Source organism: Centroberyx affinis, unplaced genomic scaffold (genome assembly GCF_046629955.1).
Source record: "Centroberyx affinis isolate AG114_WGS23_722 - 3 ecotype Tasmania unplaced genomic scaffold, CSIRO-AGI_Caff_v1 ptg001278l_1, whole genome shotgun sequence".
NCBI lineage: Eukaryota > Metazoa > Chordata > Actinopteri > Beryciformes > Berycidae > Centroberyx > Centroberyx affinis.
Genome location: NW_027279787.1, coordinates 27,871 through 51,759, shown reverse-complemented (window position 1 = coordinate 51,759; position 23,889 = coordinate 27,871). Strand labels below are relative to the sequence as shown.

General features: G+C 43.5%; 2 protein-coding genes across 2 annotated transcripts; one reads left to right on the top strand and one right to left on the bottom strand.

Moving 5' to 3' along the window:
• The first annotated feature begins 227 nt into the window (after window positions 1–227).
• On the top strand, window positions 228–19,802 carry LOC139648976 (katanin-interacting protein). Its single transcript, XM_071525259.1, has 29 exons — window positions 228–293; window positions 905–1,022; window positions 3,276–3,364; window positions 3,685–3,860; window positions 4,256–4,371; window positions 4,498–4,599; window positions 4,756–4,905; window positions 5,150–5,411; window positions 5,746–5,877; window positions 6,084–6,235; window positions 6,578–6,684; window positions 6,974–7,070; window positions 7,212–7,421; window positions 8,102–8,239; window positions 9,427–10,309; window positions 11,417–12,184; window positions 12,347–12,555; window positions 12,912–12,990; window positions 13,165–13,342; window positions 14,097–14,262; window positions 15,144–15,313; window positions 15,407–15,471; window positions 15,691–15,801; window positions 16,390–16,529; window positions 16,675–16,776; window positions 16,901–17,061; window positions 17,471–17,497; window positions 17,842–17,927; window positions 18,076–19,802. Exons 2-29 carry the CDS (start codon window positions 984–986, stop codon window positions 18,132–18,134), a joined length of 4,974 nt encoding a protein of 1,657 aa, XP_071381360.1. The 5' UTR covers window positions 228–293; window positions 905–983; the 3' UTR covers window positions 18,135–19,802.
• A 259-nt stretch (window positions 19,803–20,061) lies between these two features.
• On the bottom strand, window positions 20,062–23,753 carry cox6b1 (cytochrome c oxidase subunit 6B1). Its single transcript, XM_071525261.1, has 4 exons — window positions 23,623–23,753; window positions 22,367–22,480; window positions 21,319–21,419; window positions 20,062–20,320 (listed from the first exon to the last, which is right to left on the bottom strand). Exons 2-4 carry the CDS (start codon window positions 22,470–22,472, stop codon window positions 20,267–20,269), a joined length of 261 nt encoding a protein of 86 aa, XP_071381362.1. The 5' UTR covers window positions 22,473–22,480; window positions 23,623–23,753; the 3' UTR covers window positions 20,062–20,266.
• Window positions 23,754–23,889: the final 136 nt, after the last annotated feature.

Genomic DNA, 23,889 nt, shown 5'->3' with positions numbered 1-23,889 from the left:
AGGTTTGCTATGCTCATATTGCATACCACACTTCTATTCTGCCTGGTCTACTCTGCACTAGTCCAAAAGTTTTGGCTTTGAGGTCAAAAGAGGTTTTGTGAGGCTTTGTAGGCATTTGGAGCTGCGGCCAGAGAGCAGGACCGGGGGTGTGTCTGACTCTGAAGCGGCTTTCTCCATTGGTGGACGGCCAGCCTGGTAACCAACCAACACTATCAACACACAGGGCACATGAGATGACACCTAGCGACATAATTACAAAGCTAATAATAACAAAGTAGGGAATTATCCGGACAGTAAGTATTTTTCCCAACAGTAATTAAGACTTTCTTTGTCGAAGGTGGGCGAGGAGATTAAAACAATAGCTAGCTTTATTGTGAGCAAATATTAACTAGCTACATGCTAGTTAGCTTTTCAGTTTGTTATTAACGTTAATGTTAACGCTGAATTGGTTCACACGTTAGCCAGCTAACTGTTAGCTTGCTAGTTAACGTAGCTACTCTCTGTAAACTGTCTGAATACTATAACAGTTAAATGCACTGGAAGTTAGCTAAACGCGTTAGCTAGCCAATGTAAGCAAACCAAGAAAAAACATTTTGCCACTAGCATTAACGTCAACGTTGGATAGCGTGTTAATAATGGCATTCAAATCCAGATATCATACGTATGTGCACTCCCTGTATTAATAGTCCCAGGTTAACGTTAAGATATTTCAAACGAAAGGTTTGACGAAAATGTTGCCAGCCAGATGGTTAAAGTTAGGCCTGGAAACAGTCCGCGGATTGTAGGTTTTCTCCTGCGGGACGACAGAATCCTGCTGCGGGTGGGGCAACATACAAAATGTGCTAATATTGGTTTCATGTCACAGGTGAGTAAACGTGGGGTATTCATGTATTTACTTTTGCAGTGGTGAACCAATACAACGCAGGTTCCAATGATTTTTTTGAGGAACGGTCGGCCCTGTCCAAAATGTGGAATAGGGTTGTATGAGCACCATCATCTGCAGCCCCACAATGGATAACGAGGTAAGTGTAGGTGTCTTTTTGTATACATCAGCTCTTTTAGCAATGTTTCTGTAGCCCACAAAAAGTGCTGGATGCATGATGAATTGAAAGATTGTCTATCCTGTCATTTAACCTGACATGTAACACCGTCATGAAGGTCTCCTAATCTTCAGGGCAATAATTGCAACAATGCATGCCATGCCTTAGAATAGCTTTTCATCTGTCATTCAGTATTTCAATGTACTGTGTCACTAATAAGTATTCTCTACTCTTCTCTTAACCTTCCTTGCTTCATTTCTGCTCCTGTCAGTGACAGATGCTGTAGCCTAGTTGGCCTGTAAAACTAAGTAAGAGGCCTTGTGATTTCTTGCTCTTCCTGCATGATGGTGTCATTTATTTGCCTATAGTATGGAATGGCATGAGTGACTGTATTTCGTCGACAATTGATGTTCCTTCCAAGAAACCCTCATCTGTGTGATTCATCACTGACTGAAGGCCAAGGCCAACATTTTACGACTAAAGGAAGCAGACATCTGATGTTTTTAATCCAGCCCAGGACAGTGTAGTTACTGTAGCACCCATGAGCCCACAATGCAATCTGGAGACATTCTCTTAACTGTGAGGGTCACGCCAAAGCTTTTGCATTTCTTGTTATCTGGAGCTCTTTCACCAATTGTTAAAACTGCACTAGGCAACTTTACACATAGGCAGCTCCATACAGCAGTGAGAGGTAACTGTTTGAAAACTGTTTATTTGAATACCCAGAAAACATGTAACATGATGTCAGTAAACTGCACACAGCACGCTCATGTTTACCAACCCGGCAGGTCTGTGATTGCTTTATACCAAAGGGATGAGAAAGGCAAAAGATCTAATGTTGGTGAGTCCAGCCTTTTCTGGACGGAGCACTCCTTACTGCTGCTTACCAGACAATTTTGTATTTTGTACTCAAGTTGTGATTAGTTATTTCCTGTGGGCAGAGTAGTTCTCCCACCGGTGACCACATCCGACACCAGAGTTTTATTTGGGCAAACAGGGCAAAAGGACAGCGTCTTAATTAGGTGGGACTGGAGGATTGTCTCTGTTTTATCCCCACTTTGGTAATTAGGCTGATGTGACAGATGTATTTTTACAAAAACAGCTTGCCTAGTGTGGCTTTAAAGCGCAAATGGTCAGATGTTTGTCAGTCACTTTCTCCTTACTATGACATTGTCACTGTTTTGCATCATGTTTGTCATTGTATTGTCATTTATTTTTAGTGGGCTATGTTTTAAGGTATTGTGCAAGAACACATTTATGCAAGATGTAATAATAGTACTTGTTCTTCTCATATATACTCAGTAACCGCTGTATTACCTACACCTTGCCAGTACCAGGTAGGACCCCCTTTTGCCTCTAGAACAGCCTGAATTCATCAAGGCATGGATTCAAGAAGGTGCTGGAAATGTTCCACAGGGATCTCGGTCCATACAGAGTCAATAGCATCCAATAGTTCCTGCACATTTTTAGCTGCACATTCATGCTGCGAACATCCTGTTCCACCTCATCCCAAAGATTGCGTTGAGATCTGGTCTCTCATTGTCCTGTAACCATTTTGAGACAATGGTACATTATCCTGCTGAAATTAACCATTTGAAAAAGGATAGACTGTGGTCATTAAGGGATGCACCTGGTCACCAACAATGCTTAGGTATGCTGCGGCGTTCAAGTGATGCTCAGTTGTTACTAAGACCCCGAATGTGTTCCCAAGAAAACATTGTTCCTTCCACCATTCTCAGTAAATTCTGGAAACAGTAGTGCATGAAAATCCCAGGAAGGCGGCTGTTTCTGAGATGCTCGAACCGGTGCATCTGGCTCCAGAGATCATACCACATTCAAAGCTGCATAAATCACGTGTCTTGCCCATTCTAATATGTAGTTAAACAGTGACTGAACATCCAGTCTGCATGCGTTATGCCGATGCTTTATTTATACATGACTCACTGTCTGGAGGAGAAAGCTGCTTGCATAAACGTGGTGGTGGTGTGCGAATAAAGTGGGTACTGAGTGTAATCCTGTGGTTCAAGACATGTACTCATACTGTCATAGTGAATGTGAATACCTGTCCAACAGTGTGATGTATTGTGACACAGTCTATGCTCCTGAAACAGCTTATGTAGGCTTTGCTGACTCTGCATTGGGCTGGTCTGTGCGTGTGTGTGTGTGTGTGTATGTGTATGTGTGTGTCTCTGCGTGTGTGTGTGTGTGTGTGTGTACACTTGCTTGTTCTTGAAGGAGAGTAAGACGTGCCAAGGAGGGAAGCTTGCCTCTGCCGTGGAAGAGACTCTGGATGAATATTTAATTGCCCTCCAGCACAAAAACAGGTGAAGTGTGAGCACAGGGTGTTGGGGAGAGACAGATTGGATTTCACAGAGGAGATACTCTTCCCTGACTGTCAGTGCTGCCTAATAGGAGACTTTGATTGGCTCCTTGCTCTGAAAGAAGAGAGATGAGTGTGCGAAGTGCTGTGGGGTTTTTGAAGTTTAAATAGCTTGCAAATATGTGATGCTTTCTCATGCCTATGTTTGTGAATCCTGAAATTTGATTTTGGCTGTCATTTACCTGTGCTATTCGGATTTTCAGATTGTCATTTATACATCTGTATTTGCAGAGGTGGTTATTAGTCTGTGCTTGTGCCCCTCAGGATCCTAAAGCGCCTTAAAGTCAAAGACCCCAGGGAGATTGAGTTGGAACAGCTGGAGCAGGGCTTTTCCATTTATCTTAACGGAGCCAACGCTGAAGCCTGTAGCAAGCAGCCCAAGAGATCCAACCACAAGTCGCTCACCTCCCCACCTGCTCGGAGGCCTGCACACACAGCTGGTACGCTGCTGCCGGACCAAAATAAACCTACAGACACTCAAAACTGAAAGCTCTTATATAAGAGCTCATCCATTTTTTACCTCTCTATTGTGCAGGTGGAAACACAGTTCTTGAATACTCAGTCATTTGTAGACTAAATTCCAAGATACCCTATTGTTGCTTTCGGCGTGGCACCAGCTAATGACCACCATCCCGTAATTTGCATGGCATGATCCTGTGCCCAGTGCCACTGAATAAATGATAGTGACAGTTGTAACTGGCAGCCAGTTTTTTGTTCTTCCTGTATGTGCTCTGGACCATCTGTGTATGTGACTGTGTGTTCCTTTTCCTCTGAGGGAATACTTTGCCGTGCCGCTGCTCATGTGTTCATGTTTTGTGCTGTGACTCATCTGCAGATGCCTCTAGAAGTGGCGCCCACCAGCTAGCCGACGGTGGCCGTGATCCGGAGCAAACCCTTGGAAAAAGGAGCTGCACTGCCCCAGGAAAAGTCCAGAGGAGAGAATGGGTGCAGGTAGAGGCTTCTTGTTTCTGGAGCATTTTTTAATCCTTGATTTTGGTCTATCAAAAAAAAAAACACTTCTATTTTTCCCAAAGCAAACACACTTACTAAGGTTTCGCTCTTTTGTCATGTATGCAGGATTCTGTCAGAATTCGAGCAGAGGAAGGACCAAGTTTGCGAGTATTCCCGGAAACGTGTTACTCTGATGATTTTGAGCCTACTGAAAGCATAGACATGGAGGTAGAGTGAAGACAAAACAATGCCTACTAGGCCTGTGTGTGGGTGTTCTTTGGGGGAGGGGCTGTGTGTCAGATGCAGCTGTCTGTACGATTTAGCATCTCTCTCTCTCTCTATCTCTGCCATCTCCCTTTATCCGTCCACTGGTGTTTCATGCAGAGCTCCAGCCCGCGCTCCCCCCGCAGTCCCCGCTCCCCGAGGGACACCTGCAAGGTGTCGCGCTCCTTCAGCTCCAGGGCCGACAGCCGAGGAGGTCAAGTGAATCCCGAGCACAGTGAGAAGGTGCTGCTCAACCTTGAGGAGGTGAAGGTGAGGGCAAGAAATATGCACACGGTTTATTTCATCTTGTCAGGCTTGCATGAGATGTAGTGAATCATCACAATTTTGTTGCATGATCCCAGGTGTTCATTTATGATGTTTTTTTCAGCGGCACATCCATAAATCAGGGCATGCTTGAACTGTCAACATGCATGTGTGTGTGTGTGTTGGTCGGATCTTACATTTACAAATGTGTGAGCTGATGTGTGTATTAACGCTGACCTTTATAAACTAGGTTTTGCGTCGGAGCCTGGAGGTTAGCATGCGCCGGAGCAGCCGTGGCTCAGCGGGGGAGGAGTCAGACGAAGAGTGGGTGGAGGAGCAGATTGAGAGGGAGGAGAGCACCGAGAGTCTGGAGGAGCTGGGGCTGCCTCCCTCTTCCAGCAAGACCTCCTCCATCTCCTCCTCTTCCCATCATCACCCTCGAGCCAGCGGCACCCACAGCCATTTCGATTCAGCAAACCTCATTGTGCTGGACTTTGGACCCTCGCCTAAAGGTAGGCTTCAGCATCCTCTGCCATATAGAAATTCCTTATTGATTTTAGGGCGAGTCTTAATTGTCCAGAGTGGTTCTATCTCCTCTCACTATCTGCTTCATCAGCATTGACCTGCAGTCAAGGAGAAAAGGCAAGTACATTAGCTGTCTCTACAAAATGCAAGTCCTGGGTTAGTCAGCACATGTGGGAGGAAGAAAGACTATGTCCCTTTTATGCTCATGTTCTTTCAGATCTATTCACAATGGAATTAAGAGACAACTATTCTCAAGTTTATTTGGAAATGTCCCGTAGTTTATTCCTGAGACACAGATTGTTCTTTTTCTCCATGTTTCAGGTCGTAAGATTGAACGCTCTCTGTCCGCCAAGAGGAAAGACAACATTGAGACCTACATACCCACCAAGCCTATGTTGATGAAAAGCAAAACATTGGATAGGCCACCTTCAAAGGAGAGCAGGGACGGTCAGAGTAAGTCTTTACCTTATTAGCATGGCGTACCACTGCAATTAATGTGGCTATTACCTGAACGTCATTCAGTATCTGTAAAATATAGAGGATGCAGTCTAAAAATCGTGGATTTCTCATTTCTGAATGCCCTATGAAAATAGTCACTATAGATGTTGCACAGTTAAGTGCATGTGTGTTGTTTAAAAGATGTCTGTCTCCTCCTTCAGGGCCCAGGAGTTGGATAGAGAGGCCCCTGTCAGCCAGCAGGAAGGCTTCCTTTGAGGAGCGGGACCCGGAGGAGATGGCGTGCAAGGTGCACCAGGCCATCCAGAGGGAGAACAGCCCCCTGCGGAGCCCCGAGCCCTTCAGCCGCACCACGGTCCGACTGCCTCCCACCTTTACTGAACCCAGGGCCACTACTTATTTAAAAGATGTTTTCTACTGTTAACAGTTGTTTTTATTGCCTTTTTGTGCATGCTTTTTTATATGGTGATCAAGGACATAAGGTGATTGTCGACTTGTCATCCAGTACCACTAGAAAAACCCATAGCCTCTGCGTAGAAATCTCTCTTTGCTGTGTCCTCCCATAGCTCTATACATACAGTATATATGTGCTCTAGATTTGACACAGTGACAGCATCCTGGATTTGGCTTACATGTAAACCCTAATCTAAAAGCTTATTTATTGCTGACTCTTCCATTTTGCTTCCTCCTCATCCAGGGCAGGGGACACCAGATGATGAATGGCTCGCTGCATGACAACAGCCGTGACAAGGATGAGAACGGTGTCACCAAGGCCATGCAGAGAATCACACTCATGGGCCCCAGGTATACGGACATTATGACATTTTAAACACACAAACATATTACTGTGCACAGACACCAGATACTCGTGCTAATTCTGTACTTCCTGGGAAGGCAATGCAGGAACAAAAGTAATTGTGTCTCCCAGAAACTAAATAGAACAGAAATTTATGACATGTACACCCACTAACGTTGAAGAATTAATTGTCAATGTTGGTATGAGCTAGCCCAATGTTTAGCCCTCCCTCCCCACTGACATCAAGGTCAACGATAAATAAAACAACGGAACTGAGGGTGTCATCCTTCTGTACAGGCAACAACAGAAACTACTGAAAGCCTTGGAGAACCTTGAAGCTGGCCCTGTGTACGAAATCCCTCAGTCTGTCAAAACAGACAATAACATGCAGCCGGTGAGTCATGACAGACCGAGTGTCACAATTCAGAATGAATAACTCCCAACATTGCTGGGTGCGGCAGAAGACAAGTCATTTCTAAGCCACAACAAGGAAGTGCTTGTGATAAGTAATGGCATGTTTGTGTTGTCATTGCAGAGAAGGCGGTCCTCGGCGGAGGTGACACCCGCACTGTACGTTACCATGGAGATCCTGTCAAACTGGGGGAGCGCTCTGCAGGTGGGGCTGACTGAGCTGCAGTTCTTCTGCCCCAGGAACAAGAAGCTCTATGTGTCGCCTCACGACCTCGACATCAGGAACGCCGACTATCCCGGGAATCTGGGAGCGCTGGTCAACGGCAAGGCGAAGGTGAGTCTCTGCTGGCTTCGATGGTTGCTGCTTGTTGGTAGGGCTGCACAGTTAATCAAATCAAATCTGAAATTCTGATTTCAACATTAGTTATATATAAACTACAGAAGGCTGAGGTTTTTTTTTGATGATTGCTGCTTGTTGGTAGAGCTGCACAATTAATCAAATAAAATCTTAAATTATGATTTGAACATTATAAACTACAGAATCTATTAAGCTATTTTCCCTTTTGCACACTATCTGTTAAACAAACTCAATACACTTAGTTGTTCAAAGTCCCCCTAATCAGTTGTTGATGAATCAGAGACCAGTCATCAGAGGCAGTGTTGAATAGCCAGAGAGGAAAATGTGTGTCCGGTAGCAGGAGGAAAGGAATAGGGGCAAGTAGCAAGTCAACTGGAAAATGTTACAACTCTATTGTTTAGGTTTTGAATGGTTCAGTCCATTACACAAACATTTGGAAATAAGCTGTAGCCATAATATTTTCAGTTAAAACTCATATCCGATATTTTGTAGGAACCTAATTGTGTAGGAACCCAGAGTGAGATTCATCGAGTTACCAAACCAAGCACTGTTCTCTGAGTTTACATGTATAATCATTTTATCGAGGTGGGCTTAAAATAATTCCAGTGTGGCCAGAGTTATGCTGATTGTTTTTGTTTATCCGCTTGGGTTGACAGACCACCAAGGAGCGTCACATGTGGACTTGTCCGTTCCATCCCCCCATCCAGCTTTACTTCATCATCAGGAACACGGAGCGCTCCACAGATTTTGGAATATCCCGCATCAAAATCTGGAACTACAACAGAAGCCTCAATGTTAGTACTTGATATTTTGGTTATTTTGTGAGGGTGGCACTAGGGTTTATATGAAGTTTAACTGTAAAATGTTACATAAGTTCAATTTCACTCATTGGTTCAACACAAGTGCAATCCTTTTCACACATCCTTTTGATTATCCCCTCTCTCTCTCTCTCTCTCTCTCTCTCTCTCTCTCTCTCTCTCTCTCTCTCTCTCTCTCTCTCTCTCTCTCTCTCTCTCTCTCGAGTTCAGAGATTATTCAACGTTTAGCTGTCTGTATCAGGCGAGCGCATAAATCCAACACGCTGTGTGTAGTCACTGTGATGAGGGGTGACCGTATTGGCGTGGTTGCATCGGGGGTGTGGTTCTCTTTAAGCAGTGGCTGGCTGAGCTGCCAGTCAGTCGGTCCAAATGTGGAACAGTGAGAGATTAGCCCCGGAGGATTAGTGTTAGGGGAAACCTGGGCTGCTGCCTCTCGCCCTCACTGCTGTTCATAGAGGGGTACAAAGACCCCATGATGGAGTCTCTTTCTGGCTGGCTGTAACAGTATAGAACTACATGCATCATGAGTATTGGATTGTGAATGGGTGCCTGAACCTGTAAGGTAAGGAGCTGTCTAACCTGCAGGTCCACTGTGATTTACTGACTAGAGGATCTAGGAGATTTGAGTTGGGCTTTAGCCATCGCTCCATGGCAGCCACGACTTTGTGTCTGTGGGAAGGCTACTTACTGCTAGGTTGACGAGTTCATACTCTACATGTAAGAAATAGGTAAAATAACCAATGGCAGGTTTACATAAAGATGCTCCATTGTTTCCTGTTTGATTTCTTGTATTTGATTCCAGCATCAACGGATTTACTTTTTGCATCTCACCTTTTCCGTTTGTGTTTGGTGCTTGTGTTTCCCTGTGTTTTCATTGGCAAAAAAGCTCAATTAGAACCATTTTGAACTCAAATTACTGTTAGAGTTATAATGTGAAATGTTAATTATTTTCCTGTGGCACCATTTAACCCAAAATGCAACAAGGGTGTGTATCCTTTTGCACACTACATATTTCTTTTATTTGAATCTTACATATTCAATCTCAAATAATTGGGTAGTTTGTCGCACAAAAGTAAGTGCTCAAAGTGAAGTGGTGTGCAAACTTTTGAACATGACTGTAAATTTAAGGGTGCAGGTAAATGGATGCGGTGTTTCTTTTTTAGGAGCTGGACATTGGCGCACGGCATGTAAAGCTGTACCTCAACAGCACGTTGGTGTTCGAAGGCGAGCTAGAGAAGGGCTGTGGCAACCAGGTCTTTGACTACAGCACCACCATTGACCTCCAGGCATTTCAGGTGTCAGAGTCCTTCTCTCCGAGCCCCGTGTCTTCAGGCCACAGTCTGTGGGGTGCCAGCCCCCAGCGCCATGATGACAGGAAGGGTCTGGAGGGCAGCAGCATCCAGCGGGACCACAGTTCGAATCCCTGGCCATCAGAAGCGCGAGGCCAGGCTAGGATAGACATGCAGGACAAATCACATACACCACTACCACCCATCATTCCTTCACCAGCACCGGTCTCTTCCTCCGCCCTGCACTCCTGCATTCAAAGGAACTCCTTTGACCTGTCTGCCTCAGAAGAACCCCTCCTTCTCAGGCAGCAGCTGGAGCAGCCGGCGCAGCTGCCAGCACCCATGGAGCAGACAGTCACCACCCAGCCCTCCTCCTGCCGGGTGGCCCCCCAGTGGCTGCAGCCCCTGAATAGAGGAGCCCCCGAGGGCTGCGAGGCCAACAGGGAGAGGGAGAGGCCCCGGTGGCTGGTGCCTCAGCACTCTGTGGAGCCCAAAGCCCCTTCAGCCTCCTCTTCTTCAATGCTCCCGGAGCTGTCTTGTAACCCAGGCCGGGTGTGCAGAGGGATGGAGAGGACAGTGAATGGCAGTCAGTGGAAGGCTGACTCGTTGGAGCTGGGCTGCGACCTGCTAGAGGAGCTTGGGGAGCAAAGGTCAGACCGGCCCATCAGCGGACGCAGGAGCTCAGTCCGAAACACTGCAGTCACCGCCAGACAGACAGAGGAGCAACACCTTGGAGCTGCTGCACTCTCAAACACTGGTAGGCGAGGCTGCTACCTGCCATGTGTGGGCTATCATGCCGAAATATACTTAATTATTTCTCCCTTGTGGTTTATTTTGTGCAATTGGCTATCACACTTCCCAATTCCATATTATAATATCTGAGTTATACTACATTTAATATTCTAACTCTAGTGAGTAATGCTCACACAATGAATCAGGAAGAATTAGACTGATCAAATATATCATGATTCCTCAACGACATTACCTTTGGCTAGAGCTTCTGGTGGATTTTTTGGTCACCGCATGTCAGTTTGTTTTACATCAGTGGGTGCTTTTCTAGTCATGTGGTTTCATACGCCTCTTGCCACAGGCCGCCTATATGAACCGAACACTTGGGTCCTGCAGTTACTCTCTCGGATGTTAATTTGATTTGATTAGATGCAGTTATCTCATAGTTGGACTGGTTGAAGGATGAATGGAATACTATTCATATTGTGTAGTTTAATAAGTCCCTACAGTCCCTATACTGAGCAGCTATTCCCATTGTTTCTCTCTCTCCTCTGCCATTTAACTTTGTTTTTGTCACTCAGTATCTTTTAAAATATAGGATTTTTTTAAACTGAAACATGAAGGAAATTTGCATCTCTAGAGATCTTTTGCTGTGCTCTAAATGAGATTATGGAGCGGGCGGATTGCCATATTACAAATCTGACTGCCTCTTCCATTATAATCCCTTGATCTCCCAGACTACAGGCAAATGAACTACCAGACTTAAGGGGCTGTTCCAGGCTCAAACACACGTAGAGAGATGAAGAGAGAGAGAGATTATACAAGGCCATCTCTTGCCTTAACATACAGTTGAAAACACAAGGGAAGTGATCATTAGTAGTTTGACTTGTCACAGGTGGGGGCAGGTGTCTTTACAGACACTGGTGATATAAAATGGGTTTGAACATTTATGAAATTTAAAACTGGACAGAAATGCAATGTTTAGTCTAGGATCTCACAAGGTACTAACTTGTGTGTTTTTTGTGTGTTCGGTGTTCAGTGATAAATGTAAAGGCTGTTTATTGTCAAATATTCCCTTATTCCCTTTGCCTCATCAGTTTCTTATCTAGGTCATCTATGTTTGTGTATCCCCCAGAGGAGCCGATGTCATTGGTAACCACCAACAGGAGGCAGCGCACCCCTCGGGCCCAGCTACGCAGCCAACAGGATGACACCCTCATGGAGTCCTGGGATTCCCTCACCAAGTTCAACCAGTGCCAGCGCGGACGCATCTCCAACATGGGCTTCGAGGGTGACATCTTTGACGAGTTCCTCCAGCGCCAGGGCCGTGGCCCACCCACAGTTCTAGTGAACCCCTCCACAGCACCCAGGAGCCCACTCTCTTCCCTGGCACCCCAGGGGGGCCTGTGTGAAGACCCCGAGGACGATCCATCCACGGAGCGGGAGGAAGAGTTTGAGATCCCGGTGCTACCCCAGGGCCAAAGGCTGGTCATCAACATCCTGTCCACCTGGGGCGACCGCCACTACGTCGGCCTCAACGGCCTAGAGGTGTTCAGCTCCAGTGGAGAGCCCCTCCGGCCCTCTCACATCCGCGCCGACCCTCCAGACATCAACATTCTCCCGGCTTACGGCAAGGACCCGCGCGTGGTCAGCAACGTGATCGATGGGGTTAACCGCACCCAGGACGACATGCACCTCTGGCTGGCCCCTTTCACTCCAGGCCGCAGCCACGTCATCTTCCTGGACTTTGCAGCTCCCCACCATGTGGCCATGATCCGTGTGTGGAACTACAACAAGTCGCGCATCCACTCCTTCCGAGGGGTGAAGGAGGTGGAGATGCTGCTGGACGGAAGGTGCATCTTTAGGGGCGAGATCGCCAAGGCCTCGGGGACCCTGTCTGGAGGTAGCTGAATAGAACAGGCTTTCTAGTTTTTATTGCCCTTTGTGTGTTATTGATCAGCTGACCTTTTTCACATAAAATGTTTTTTACCAACATTTTGCATAGAGAACCTCTGTTACAAAATCTACTGCTAGTTTACTTTTAATTTCTCCACTGTTGCCCCAGGACTGGACCAGTTTGGGGACACTATCCTGTTCACCACTGATGATGAGATCCTGGAGGCCATGTCTCGCTATGATGAAACCTTCCAGAGCGAGGGTGAGGGTCCCGAGAGCCTGGTGTATGAGGAGGAGCTGCAGAGACCCCGCACCGCTGATGGAGAGGGAGAGGAAAGACCCTTCACACAGGCTGGCTTCAGAGAGGAAGACCTCACTGTAAGTACAGGCATTCAAAAAGTTTTTGACAAGTTTTGGAAATGTATTTATAATATTATTTTCTCAACTGCTTAATGTTAAACATCAAAGTCAGATGCTGGTAGATTGAAGTACTTATCAAGACCCGGGATGTTCAAACCAGCTCTTCAACAAAAATCTTTAACATGTGAACACAGATGTTGACAAGTATTGGTCATGTATTTTTCACTATGTCATGGAATGATCATGGAAAAATTATCGAATTTCATTAACAAAATTGTGTAGAAACCCAGAGTAATAATGAGGAAAGGAACCATCAGGGCATCAACAAGTTAGTGTAATACAACTACGTTTCTGATAAGTGCATGTCCTCTCAGTTGAAACTCCAGCTAAACCCCACTGTGAGCCAGTCTGAAGAGAACATGGAGCAAATCCCTGGGATGTACACTGGAAAGTGTGAGTACATGGCTCTATGTAAAAATAACCCTGTCATCATCACATCTTCACATTTACTGTATAGACACAGTAAACAACTGGCTCTTATTGTTTAGCTGTGGGTACTGCTGTTTTTCATCCATAGAACCTGACTTTACAATGACTGGATCATGTGATTGTCTCCCTCCACCGCAGGCCTTAGACTAGAGCTGGTGCTGACATGGGGAGACTCCCACTACTTGGGTCTGACAGGGTTGGAGGTGGTGGGGAAGGAGGGAGAGAGTTTACCTTTGGACCTCAGTATGATGGCTGCCTCGCCCCGGGACGTCAACGACCTGCCTGAGTACGGACAGGACCTACGGACTCTTGATAAGTACGTGTGATGCCATGTTCTATGTGAGCGCTTACATTTCTTAATACATTTAGATTTCACGTACACACACATTTTAGGCATTTAGCTGGTGCTGTTACCCAAATTGGCTTACAACCAGCACAATACTAGAATAAGCTTAATTTCCAAGAGCAACCAATAGTAAGGAATGAAAGGCTCGAGCTAAACTACTACCAACTATAACAACACAAATATAACAAGTAGTGCTGAAACGATTAGTCGATTAATTGACTACGATTATAATTTTGATAATCGATTAATAGTTTTAGTCATTTATCAAGTAAAAATACCAAACATTTGCTGGTTACAGCTTCACAAATGCTGAGATTTGCTGCTTTTCTCTGTTTCATATCATTACAAAATACTTTGGGTTTCTTTTGGCTGCTGGTCTGACTAAGTTAGTGATATGAAGATATCACTTTGGGATCTTGTAACTTGTGTTATTTTTGAAACTTTATAGACTAAATGACTAATCGAAAATCGTTGCAGCCCTAATAACAAATACCCCTATTTTTAAGATTTCACTTTCTAATCACCTTTCCACCTGTTTTCCCACTATGCTGTCTTTGTGTGAGTTTCTTCACCATGTCTCACACTCACTCTCTTCCTCCCTTCACCCTGATGCCAGAGACAAGCTAATAATATTTGCTGTTGCCGTCATAATCCTGATCTGGATCAGATCATTATTCTGTTTGTTGCAGTCTTCAGTGTTGAGATGTGTACTTTCTTTACCCAGGCTTATAGACGGTCACAACATCACCACAGATGACCAGCACATGTGGCTGATCCCTTTCTCCTATGGAGAGCCCCACACCCTGACCGTCACCTTCAGCACAGCCCAGACCATTGCTGGACTCCGTGTGTGGAACTACAACAAGTCTCCAGAGGACTCGTACAGAGGGGTGAGACACTCTTCTTAATTGTTACAGGAGATCTCTGCAAGTTCCCTTTACTTAATGATAATAATAAACAACATATACAACATACAACAAGCTATACACCATTCTGTACAATAGCTCACAATAGCAAATATTTCACAAGATCAGTCTTTTTGTTAACACCTGAATATATTTCTAAGAGCATGATGGTTAATGAATCGACTAAATGTAGTAAGCTAGTTTTGCTTGTACGCAGCAGAGTGATGTAATCCAAGGGTCATGTGCCCTTTAATGAATCATAAAAATATGGAGGAGTGTGAGGTCGTGGTGGGATACAAGAGAGAACAGTTGATGTCCAGAGCTGTAAATAACTGTGACAGTTTTAAGAGAAGGGTTTTTGAGAACAAGAGTAATAGATCGAGCCAGAGATCCCTTGGTGGTTTTCAATAGATACGAGCCGATAAAAACACACATGCCAATTTTAACCATGTGCCAGACAGAATACTAAACATAAGACAAAAGTAGAGTCTGCACTCTGAAAGCTGATCCCAAGGTGTATGCATTTATTAACACCACAAGCTTGCACTGAACTCGAAACATCACAACAGGTGTTAATCATTTTCTACACCTTGGGAGCAGCTTCCAGTGTGCAAACTCTGCTTTTGTTTATTTGATATACTATATGACCTAACAGGCAGTTCATCCTGTTAGTTTCATGGTACCGAGGATAGTCATTTTCATTTTTTACGTGCAAGATTGGCATACGGTTAAATTGCATTAAATTTCAGTAATACCACAATGTGTTCTTACATTCAACAAGAAAGGCTTTGTACACAAGATTGCACACTATCTGTGATACAATGATATCTCATTCGTCTCCTTTCATCCCCTCATCTCTGCTCCAGGTGAAGGTGATCCACGTGTTCATGGACGATGTTGCCATCTCCCCAGCGGAGGGTTTCCTCATCAGGAAAGGACCAGGCAACTGCCACTTTGACTTTGCCCAGGAGATCCTCTTCATCGACTTCCTCCAGACGCCCACCGACAGCAACAGCGCCGAGGACTACTCGCACAAGTAGGGACAGGATTTGGATTTATTTGTACTGTTACTATGAGATATTGTGAGAACTGCATCTTCTCAACTGTAATTCTGTCTTCTCTAAATCAGAGGAGGGTCTAAGAAACAAGAGCAGGCCAGCATGGACTATGAAGCCCCCATCATGCCTTGTGGGTGTATCCTTTCTTCTATGGCACCATTCATACACTGACTTAACAGTTTTGACAGCTTTGTTTGCGTCTGTTCGTGCCTTGTCAGTTGAAAAATTACCTTTGTCCCATAAATTAATGGAAAAAGAGGATTTGTTTTGATGTTTTTGACAGACAAGGCTCTGACGTCTTGATAGCTATACAATGTCTTCCATGTCACATTGTCCTTGACCTTTACCCTGCCAGTTATCTTCCAGCTGCAGCTGTTAACAACCTGGGGAGACCCTTACTACATCGGCCTCAACGGCCTCGAGTTCTACGACCAGAACCACGAGAAGATCAATCTCAGTGACAACAGTATCCTCTTTAAAGAGTGAACACCAATCCTCATGGAACTCTCCGTACAAACTAGAATATACGCATATAATCTTTTGCATTTCATCAAAATCCTGTTGTTGCTCGGTTGGGTTTTCATCGTGCAAATCCATTAAAGGATAGAGTTCAGATCTTAGTAGAGACACCTAAACAAATAATGAATATTCTCATTATTATAACTCACCCCGAAACTTGGAGGCATGATGCTTCTTTTCACCGTGATGCAGCATTTAAAAAATAACACTGATTGGGGCTAATGGGGCCCTACTCAAGATTTTTAACTCAAAAATAATATCTCAGACACCACTGGTCCATTTTTGACTAAACTTGAAGGGATGCATTTTGGCACTGTGTTATGACGTTTAAAATCTGATTGATGGGACAGCCATAATTAAAGGTCAAAACTTCAAACTTTGAAAGGCCATAATAACTGCTACGCCACCAGTCCGATTTTGATGAAACTCGAAAGGATGATTCATCTTGTTACTGATTGGCCCAGGGGGTAAATAGCTGGTAAGAGCTGTAGCTGAAGAGTATTCAATTTGAATTCCTCAACGTTGCGTCTCCTAGACATCGCTGCTTTCCCAGACAGTGTGAACGTACTGGACAGTGTGAATGGTGACGTGAGGACTCCAGATAAATTGGTAGATGGAGTCAACAGCACCCATGATGGACGGCACATGTGGCTTGCCCCGGTGTTGCCTGGACTGGTGAGGATGTGTGTGTGTGTTTGTTTGTGTGTGTGTGTGTGTGTGTGATAGAGAGAGAGAGAGAGAGAGAAGGAGAAAGAACAAGTAACTGAGATGAAAGTGTCCGCCCTACTTGCCTTGAGTGTGTTGATTGTGTGTCACATAGGTGAACCGTGTGTACATCATATTTGACCAGCCGGTGACAGTGTCCATGATCAAGCTGTGGAATTACTCCAAGACACCACAGAGAGGAGTGAAGGAGTTTGGGGTGAGCCTCCTTGTCTGCTGTGAGCCAGAAAATCACGTTTTTTTTTTTTACATTTGGACGTCAGGCATGCAAATCCTTGTTTCTGTGTGTGTGTGTGTGTGTGTGTGTGTGTGTGTGTGTGTAGCTGCTCGTGGACGACCTCCTGGTGTATAATGGCATCTTGGACAGTGTCAGCCATGTGGCACGAGGCATTCTGCCGACCTGTGACCCGGTGGTGCCGTACCACACCATCCTCTTCACTGACAACGCCTACATCGCCCACCGTGAGAGGAACACCGTCATCAGGTACCCGGGCATTTCAGGACACATGAGGCTTGATTCAGACATAGACACATGATTGGCTGCCTGGTTACATGGCTGACTGGTTGCACACGTTTTGCCTGTTGCAAAAAAAAAATACTGATTGCTCATTGGCCCTGCATCCTTTCTATATCTTGTCACGCATGTTGTCTTACATTTTTGGTACACATTGTAGACCCATGATAGGCTGAACCTCTGGTGAATCCTCTAAATCCTTACTGGATTTAGAGAGTCTTGGACATTGTGCATACAGCTCAAGAGTTTATTTTTTTCTCACTGGAAGTATCTCAATCCTATTTGGAGACAGTGGTTGATTGATATAGTGGGTTTGATAAACCCCATCACCCCAAATAGAGAGTTGTTTTGAACGGAGCTGTGCTCTTCTCCACTCCAGCCCCCGTGGCAGCAGACACCACCAACAGTGAGTAAGAGCCCTGAAAGCCCTGTGTCAGCACCCCCTTGTGGTCGATCCCTGTATTGAAGATTCCTCCAATGCCTCCGAATGTCCCCCAGCCATCCCACACCCTCACCCCACAGCTTGGCTCCCCCAATCTCTCCTCCCTCCCTTCCTTCCTCCTTCTTTGTCTCTCTAGCTCCATCTTTGGTCTCAAGGCCTGGACCTGCTGGCTTCAAGCTTTGTTGTCAATCAGCCCTCCATTTTGTGTCGTTCCCTGTTCCAACTTTCCATAGGCGTGGCTAGATAGGTGTGGCAGCAGATTTACTAAAGCGTAACTGCTGTGTCTTCCCTTCCTTGTTGTGTTGCAGCAATTATGTGGAGGACCAGGATGTGAAGATGACCAATGAGAATCAGATAGTCCATCACAACAAGAAGAAGCAGACAGCAGATCCAGGTGAGCTAAACAATTTGTCCTGGATGGATGCTCAGAGTGCTTTTTTATGACTTATTAGTTTTAAAAGTGTAATGCGTCAATCAATAAAACAGTCTGAGTCTAATGTTCATTCATTAACTAAAAGCTTGTTTATTCTCCCTCACTGCAGCTCTTCGGCCTAAAACCTGCATGACTGACACTGGGAAGCATGGAAAGAGGAGGTACTGACTGACTGATGAGCAGACAGACATGGATGCAAGTCACACTGTTTGTACAAAGGGAGCAGAACTGTAGGGGCGGAGCTTTGACTTGTTTCAGCCCACTTTGTGGTGGGTGACCTCTGAGCCTTGAGCCTCCCTTACAAAAACAATCCGAAAACGCTCCAACAGCCACTTGCCATGGTTCAGAATTGCACCCTGGCGGTGAAATGCTTTTGGGTGACGAGGTCCCCCCCGAAGAGGACAGAGCTTGCACAGAACACAGTGGGTCTGCACACACCCACAGGATTCCACTTTCTGGTTGGATCGCTCCCCTGTCTCTCACGGTGTAGACCCACCCACAGATATATTATCCAGAACCCGTATCGTAGCCCCTGTCCTCCCTCCCACAGTGCCAGGGTAAACCTGTGAGGCTGCAGTCTATCAGCCCTATTATCGTGCCTAGTTCTAATCACTATATCTGTGGCTGCTACTTGTGACTTTTGTGCTGCGTACTTAAATGCTGCTTGTGGCGCGTAGATTCTGACAGATAAGCTCCAGGGCCACACGAGTACACTCTCTCGTCGAGATGTGGTCGATGCTACATTTATTGATGAGTTTTATCCACGTATGAGCCTAGCCGATTTATGATAGCCCCTAGCCTAATGGCTATGAAAACTGACTGACACACCCGGCAGTGTGCACCAACCAATCAGAATGCTATGCAGACAGTGCCAGACACTAATTTATATCTATCAATAATTTATATCTGTTGGCTAATACTGTATATTACAAAGCCTAATGGTTTTATTTGGAGCAAGTGGTTCCAAAGAGGTTTTCACCTTTTGGAGGATTTATATTAATGGCTAAAGTGTTACCCATGTAGTTGTATAAAGTACAATAGGCAGATTTTTGTACATTTTAGCTTGACTAAAATAAAGACTACAGCTGTACTAGGCTACATTGGCTATTCACAGACTCTACACTTCCTTTCGGGTGTATATTTGGCACTCCTAAATTAGGTATCAAAATATTTTTTCCAAGTACAACTTTTTCTTCTCAGCATCAGGTAGAAAGACTTGTTTGCTATCCAAGTGACCTTTATTGAAGTTGCTATAGAGGATTGATTTTTGGAGACAAACATTTCTTGAAGCTGTAAAGCAGTTTCAATAATTTGGTTGGAAATCGAAAGGATAAATTTACCAGTTTTGTTTGGATTTTGAGTAGCTAACAGGCAACTTCTAATATGCAAACACTGTTGACATACCTCAAATGGAGAATTATCTTTAAAAAGGGATGAAATCTGGTTCTACCTTCACTATAATACTTAGTAGTTGGTGTTGTACAAGCTATATTCTGTATTATTTTGTTGCATGGGACAGTCTCCTCAGCATCGGCTGAGGTTACCAACTAAAAATGTTAGACATTTGTGTTTTGAGAAGATTTACTGCTTCATTGAGCCACAATATAACCTATTTCATACTCTTTAAGTCCTTGCATATGACAGGAGGAATCTAATTGTATATGAAATGCAGTTTTATGTATTTAATTTCAATATGTCTGACAGCAACAATAGTCATTACTCCGTATCTCAGTCCCGCTCCGTGTGGTGGTGGCTATTATTGTACGTTTGACATTCTGTGTTTAAAATATTTAATTATTTTTCTAATCTTGTTTAAATATGTGTATATTTGATGTAGGTATATTTGAATAAATAAAAGAAAGTTTCTGAAAAAGATGAACTCTTACTTGTTGGTTTACATTTCTAGTCATTTTTTTAACTGTAAGCCCGGTGCTTTAGGCCTGTATGTTCAGACTTGAGGTTTTATGTCCTCAGTTGAGATATATTTCGAATGATACCAACAGAAATGATCTCCTCATAATATAAATGCATAAACTTTATCCAGCTCAACTACCCAATGTTGAGAGAAAAAGACAAGGGATGCTTGATCTCCATAAACTTTGCCTGAGACATTTTAATGCAGAATCTGCAGTACAATTCTAGTCTTTTTAAAGGAATGATGATTCAGCTGCTTTGTGCTCTGATTCCAGAGCAGCAGTAGAGGAAAGGTAGTGGAGGAGCTTCCTGCTCCGACCACTTATACAAACATTTAGCAGTAGAGATCAAGTCTTTGGAGACCAACAGCTTTGGAGACGGCAGTGTTAGATTTTTCCTGGGAAGGTCCCCTCCTCTCTCTGGTCGTCCCATTTCTGGACCTGAGGGGCAGAAATGCAGAGGAAAACATTTTGAAATCCGAATATTATTAGTCACTGTTAGCTATTTTCTTGAATGTTCATATTTGTTTGGTTTATTCCAGCTGATTTGCTTAAAGAGACACTGTCACTTTAAGAATTATTTAATATAGGTCACTAAAATGTAATTCCTAAAGGCTCAGAAAGTGTCAAAAAAAAGCTTTGAAGGGAAAAATTAAGTTATTGTATCTTGTCCTTAAGGAAACTTATTGACATGCAATTGAAGAATTTAATTAAAAAACGCTATATATCTATTATGAAATTCATTTGCCAATATGTCAATATCCTCAACAGTGTTAGTATTTTGGAAGAAAAGATCTTTGGTTGGCTAATAACTTCAATAGACAATAAAATATGCTTTTATACCAGCAATCATCTTTAAGAGAAGGGGGATTGTCCCAATGTGGAATGAAACTCTTTAATTGAATCTTCCCCACTGAACCTTGTATTTATGGTAATGAGAAACAGGTGACGCCCTATTATACCCTTTTTAAGAGCCTGTATTGTGGAACAGACCACACATCATGCAATGCCCACTGATATATAAAGGATATGAAGGAAACAGTGTATATCTGTTTTGGAAATCAAAACGTTACCCGAAACTCAGCAGTAAATATTTCAAAAACATGGATGATTTTATTGTTAATAATAAACTATTGTATGAGCACGCATCTTAAAATGACTCAGAGCTTCAAAATAACCCATATTAGGCTTTATTACTTTCATGCCAACAATCCTTTGGTCAGAGAGAGCATTCATTTATTCCAAAGGGGAATCTCTCATTTTGGAATGAAACTCTCGATGTTGTTTTGATTCTCAGGAAGACTCAGGAATGTTTGGACCGATAAGGTTGTTTTGACCTCAGCTGAACAAACTCAGCCCACATTTACATTTTACTATTAAAGTGACTGTCTCTGTCTTTTTGGAAAACAATGCAAAGTTCAGAAGCGTAACATATTTACCCAGGACATGGGGCAGAGTGACTTGTAGACCCTCTTGTACCAGTCGCAGGGGGCGGTGTCCACTCCCTTGGCGTCCAGGGCTTTTTGGCAGCGGTGATAGTCTGAAAATAGAGCAACAACAATGGATATGAAAACAGTCCATGACCTCCGTCCATGAGTCAAGCGGAAGGGTCTTGTCACTTCTTAAGAAATCTCCTCAGATTGGATTATATCCAGCTCAGGGGTCAGAGGTCAACACCTTCAAAGATCTTAGGAGAGCTGACAGATTTATAAACTGCAACAAGTTTTCCCTGGCTTGAAGCATTATGGCATAATAATATCTAGTTAATATTATTTGATTATATAGTCTAGTCATGTTTATTTATATAGCACTTTATCATAAGCATGTCTCAAAGGGCTTTACGTGCTATTATATCAATCAATTAGTCGATTACTAGAAAATTTGATCGATCATAATTTTGATAATTGAGTAATCATTTTAGTTAAGTAAAAATACCAAACATTTGCTGGTTGCAGCCTCACAAATACTGAGATTTGCTGCTTTTCTCTGTTTCATATCATTATAAAATGACTTTGGGTGTCTTTTTTTTGGCTGCTGGTCAGACTAAGTCAGCAGTTTTAAGACTTTGAGCTGTGGTAACTTGTGATGGGCATTTGTCATTATTTTTAACATTTTATAGACTAACTGATTAATCGTAAAAAAAATTGATTGATTAATCGATAATGACAATAATCATTAGTTGCAGCCCTAAAATACATACATCACTAAGTACCATACTACATCATATACACACTGCATATACATCATATAGCCTACTATCATATACCATAGTGCACACTAACACACCCACCTGCCTAGTTAAATAAAGGTTAATTAAAAAAAATAGAGTCTTTAATTCACCTGACCTGCATATTTTAGATTATTATTCATATCTAGTAAACACAGCATCTCTTTATGGTTTTTAACTTTTCTCTCTTCATTTCCAAATATGAGAATATCACATGAAGGGAACCAGCTGAATGCCTTGACCTTGACGCGCAGTCTTACCCAGGTAATTGGACCAGCAGTTCCTGGTCTGGTTCTGGTTGGGGAATCTGGCGTCAAAGGGAGCAGTGCGGTACTTCTCCAGTTTGGCTTTAATGTCTTCAGCCATTTTCACTTCTGTCAACAGAATATCATTAGATGACGATGGGATGGGATGCAAGAAAAAAAAGAGATCCCACTGGGCTCTACACGTGATTTCAACGTCATGTCTGTGCTTTATCTCTCATATAGCCCATGACCTTCTTGGCAATGTAGAGCCCAGTTTTAGACAAGTAGTAAATACATTAAACAATGCATAAACAGCTGTAAATATCAAATATATGCACCAAATAAGTCCATGTGTACAAGATAGTGCCTTATTTTTGTCATATACTCCAGAAGATAGTCTAAGACGCAGACGTCTACTTTCACTTTTAGCCTGGACGTCTGTAACAATTTCGACGTTTTATAAACGGTTATTCAATGAAAAATTGCTCAGTAGAAGGTTTCTGTCACCCAGACACAAACTGAAGCGGCAATTACCAGGAGATTTAATTCAACAGAACCATAATGTGTCAAATGCATGTTTACCATACAGACCGACATAACTTCACTTAGCTCCATGTGCCTATAGATGACCTATATGCAGGTGTCAGGACTGACTTTACCGTTATAGCAATAGCAAATGTCTGAAAATGAGCACGGGCGAGAGGCTTAGAGGAGGATTATTTTAGGGTGTTTAGGGGTGCTGGGAGAATGCGGCACTTTGGAGATGTTTCTAGAAATGTAGGGCATGCGTTTTTTGTTTTTTTGGGTTTTTTTTTTTTACCCCTATTCAACAAAGCTTATTCCACAGAATAACACCAGTCTGGATGCAAAAATAAGCGACTGATCGTTTTCAATTTTCATATTATTTTTTATCAGTTTCAGTTTTTTATTCGGTATTGATATGGTAGCTTATCAACAGCCTGTTGTCACCAGACCTTTAAGAGCATTTCCTCCTTACATAGCTTAGTTAATGTTTCTTATTCTTACAAATATTCGCCTTCTAGCCTATTTTATTTCAACAATGTGATAAATTATTAACATTACAAAGTGAAATATAGCTTATTGGAATAATTAAAAATTCTATATGCGCTAGTGAAATTAAGTAGGCTAATTTTCATCCGAGTCGAGCCTTATTTGGAGAAGTATTGTTTCATAATGCTGCTTAGCCTTTAAATAACAGTGATGCTGTATTAAAGCAAATAGGAAAATAAATGCATTAGGCTAAGTGTTACCTTTGCAGCAGGTCCTGTCTGACTCAAAGTGACTTTTACACCGGACGGTGAAAGTGTCGCGTTCCTCAGATAAGCAGTGTGCGCCCCGCGCGCCCCGGTCTGAAGATATTGTAGTATCAGTGCGTGCGGTCCCGTCATCTCAGTATGGCGGCTGCAGGTCACATTGGAGTGACTGCCAGATATTCTCACAGGTTTAATTTAAGGATGAGTGATGGGGGGAGGATACAGAAACCAGCGTGATGCTTTGGAAATACCACAAGAGTTTGG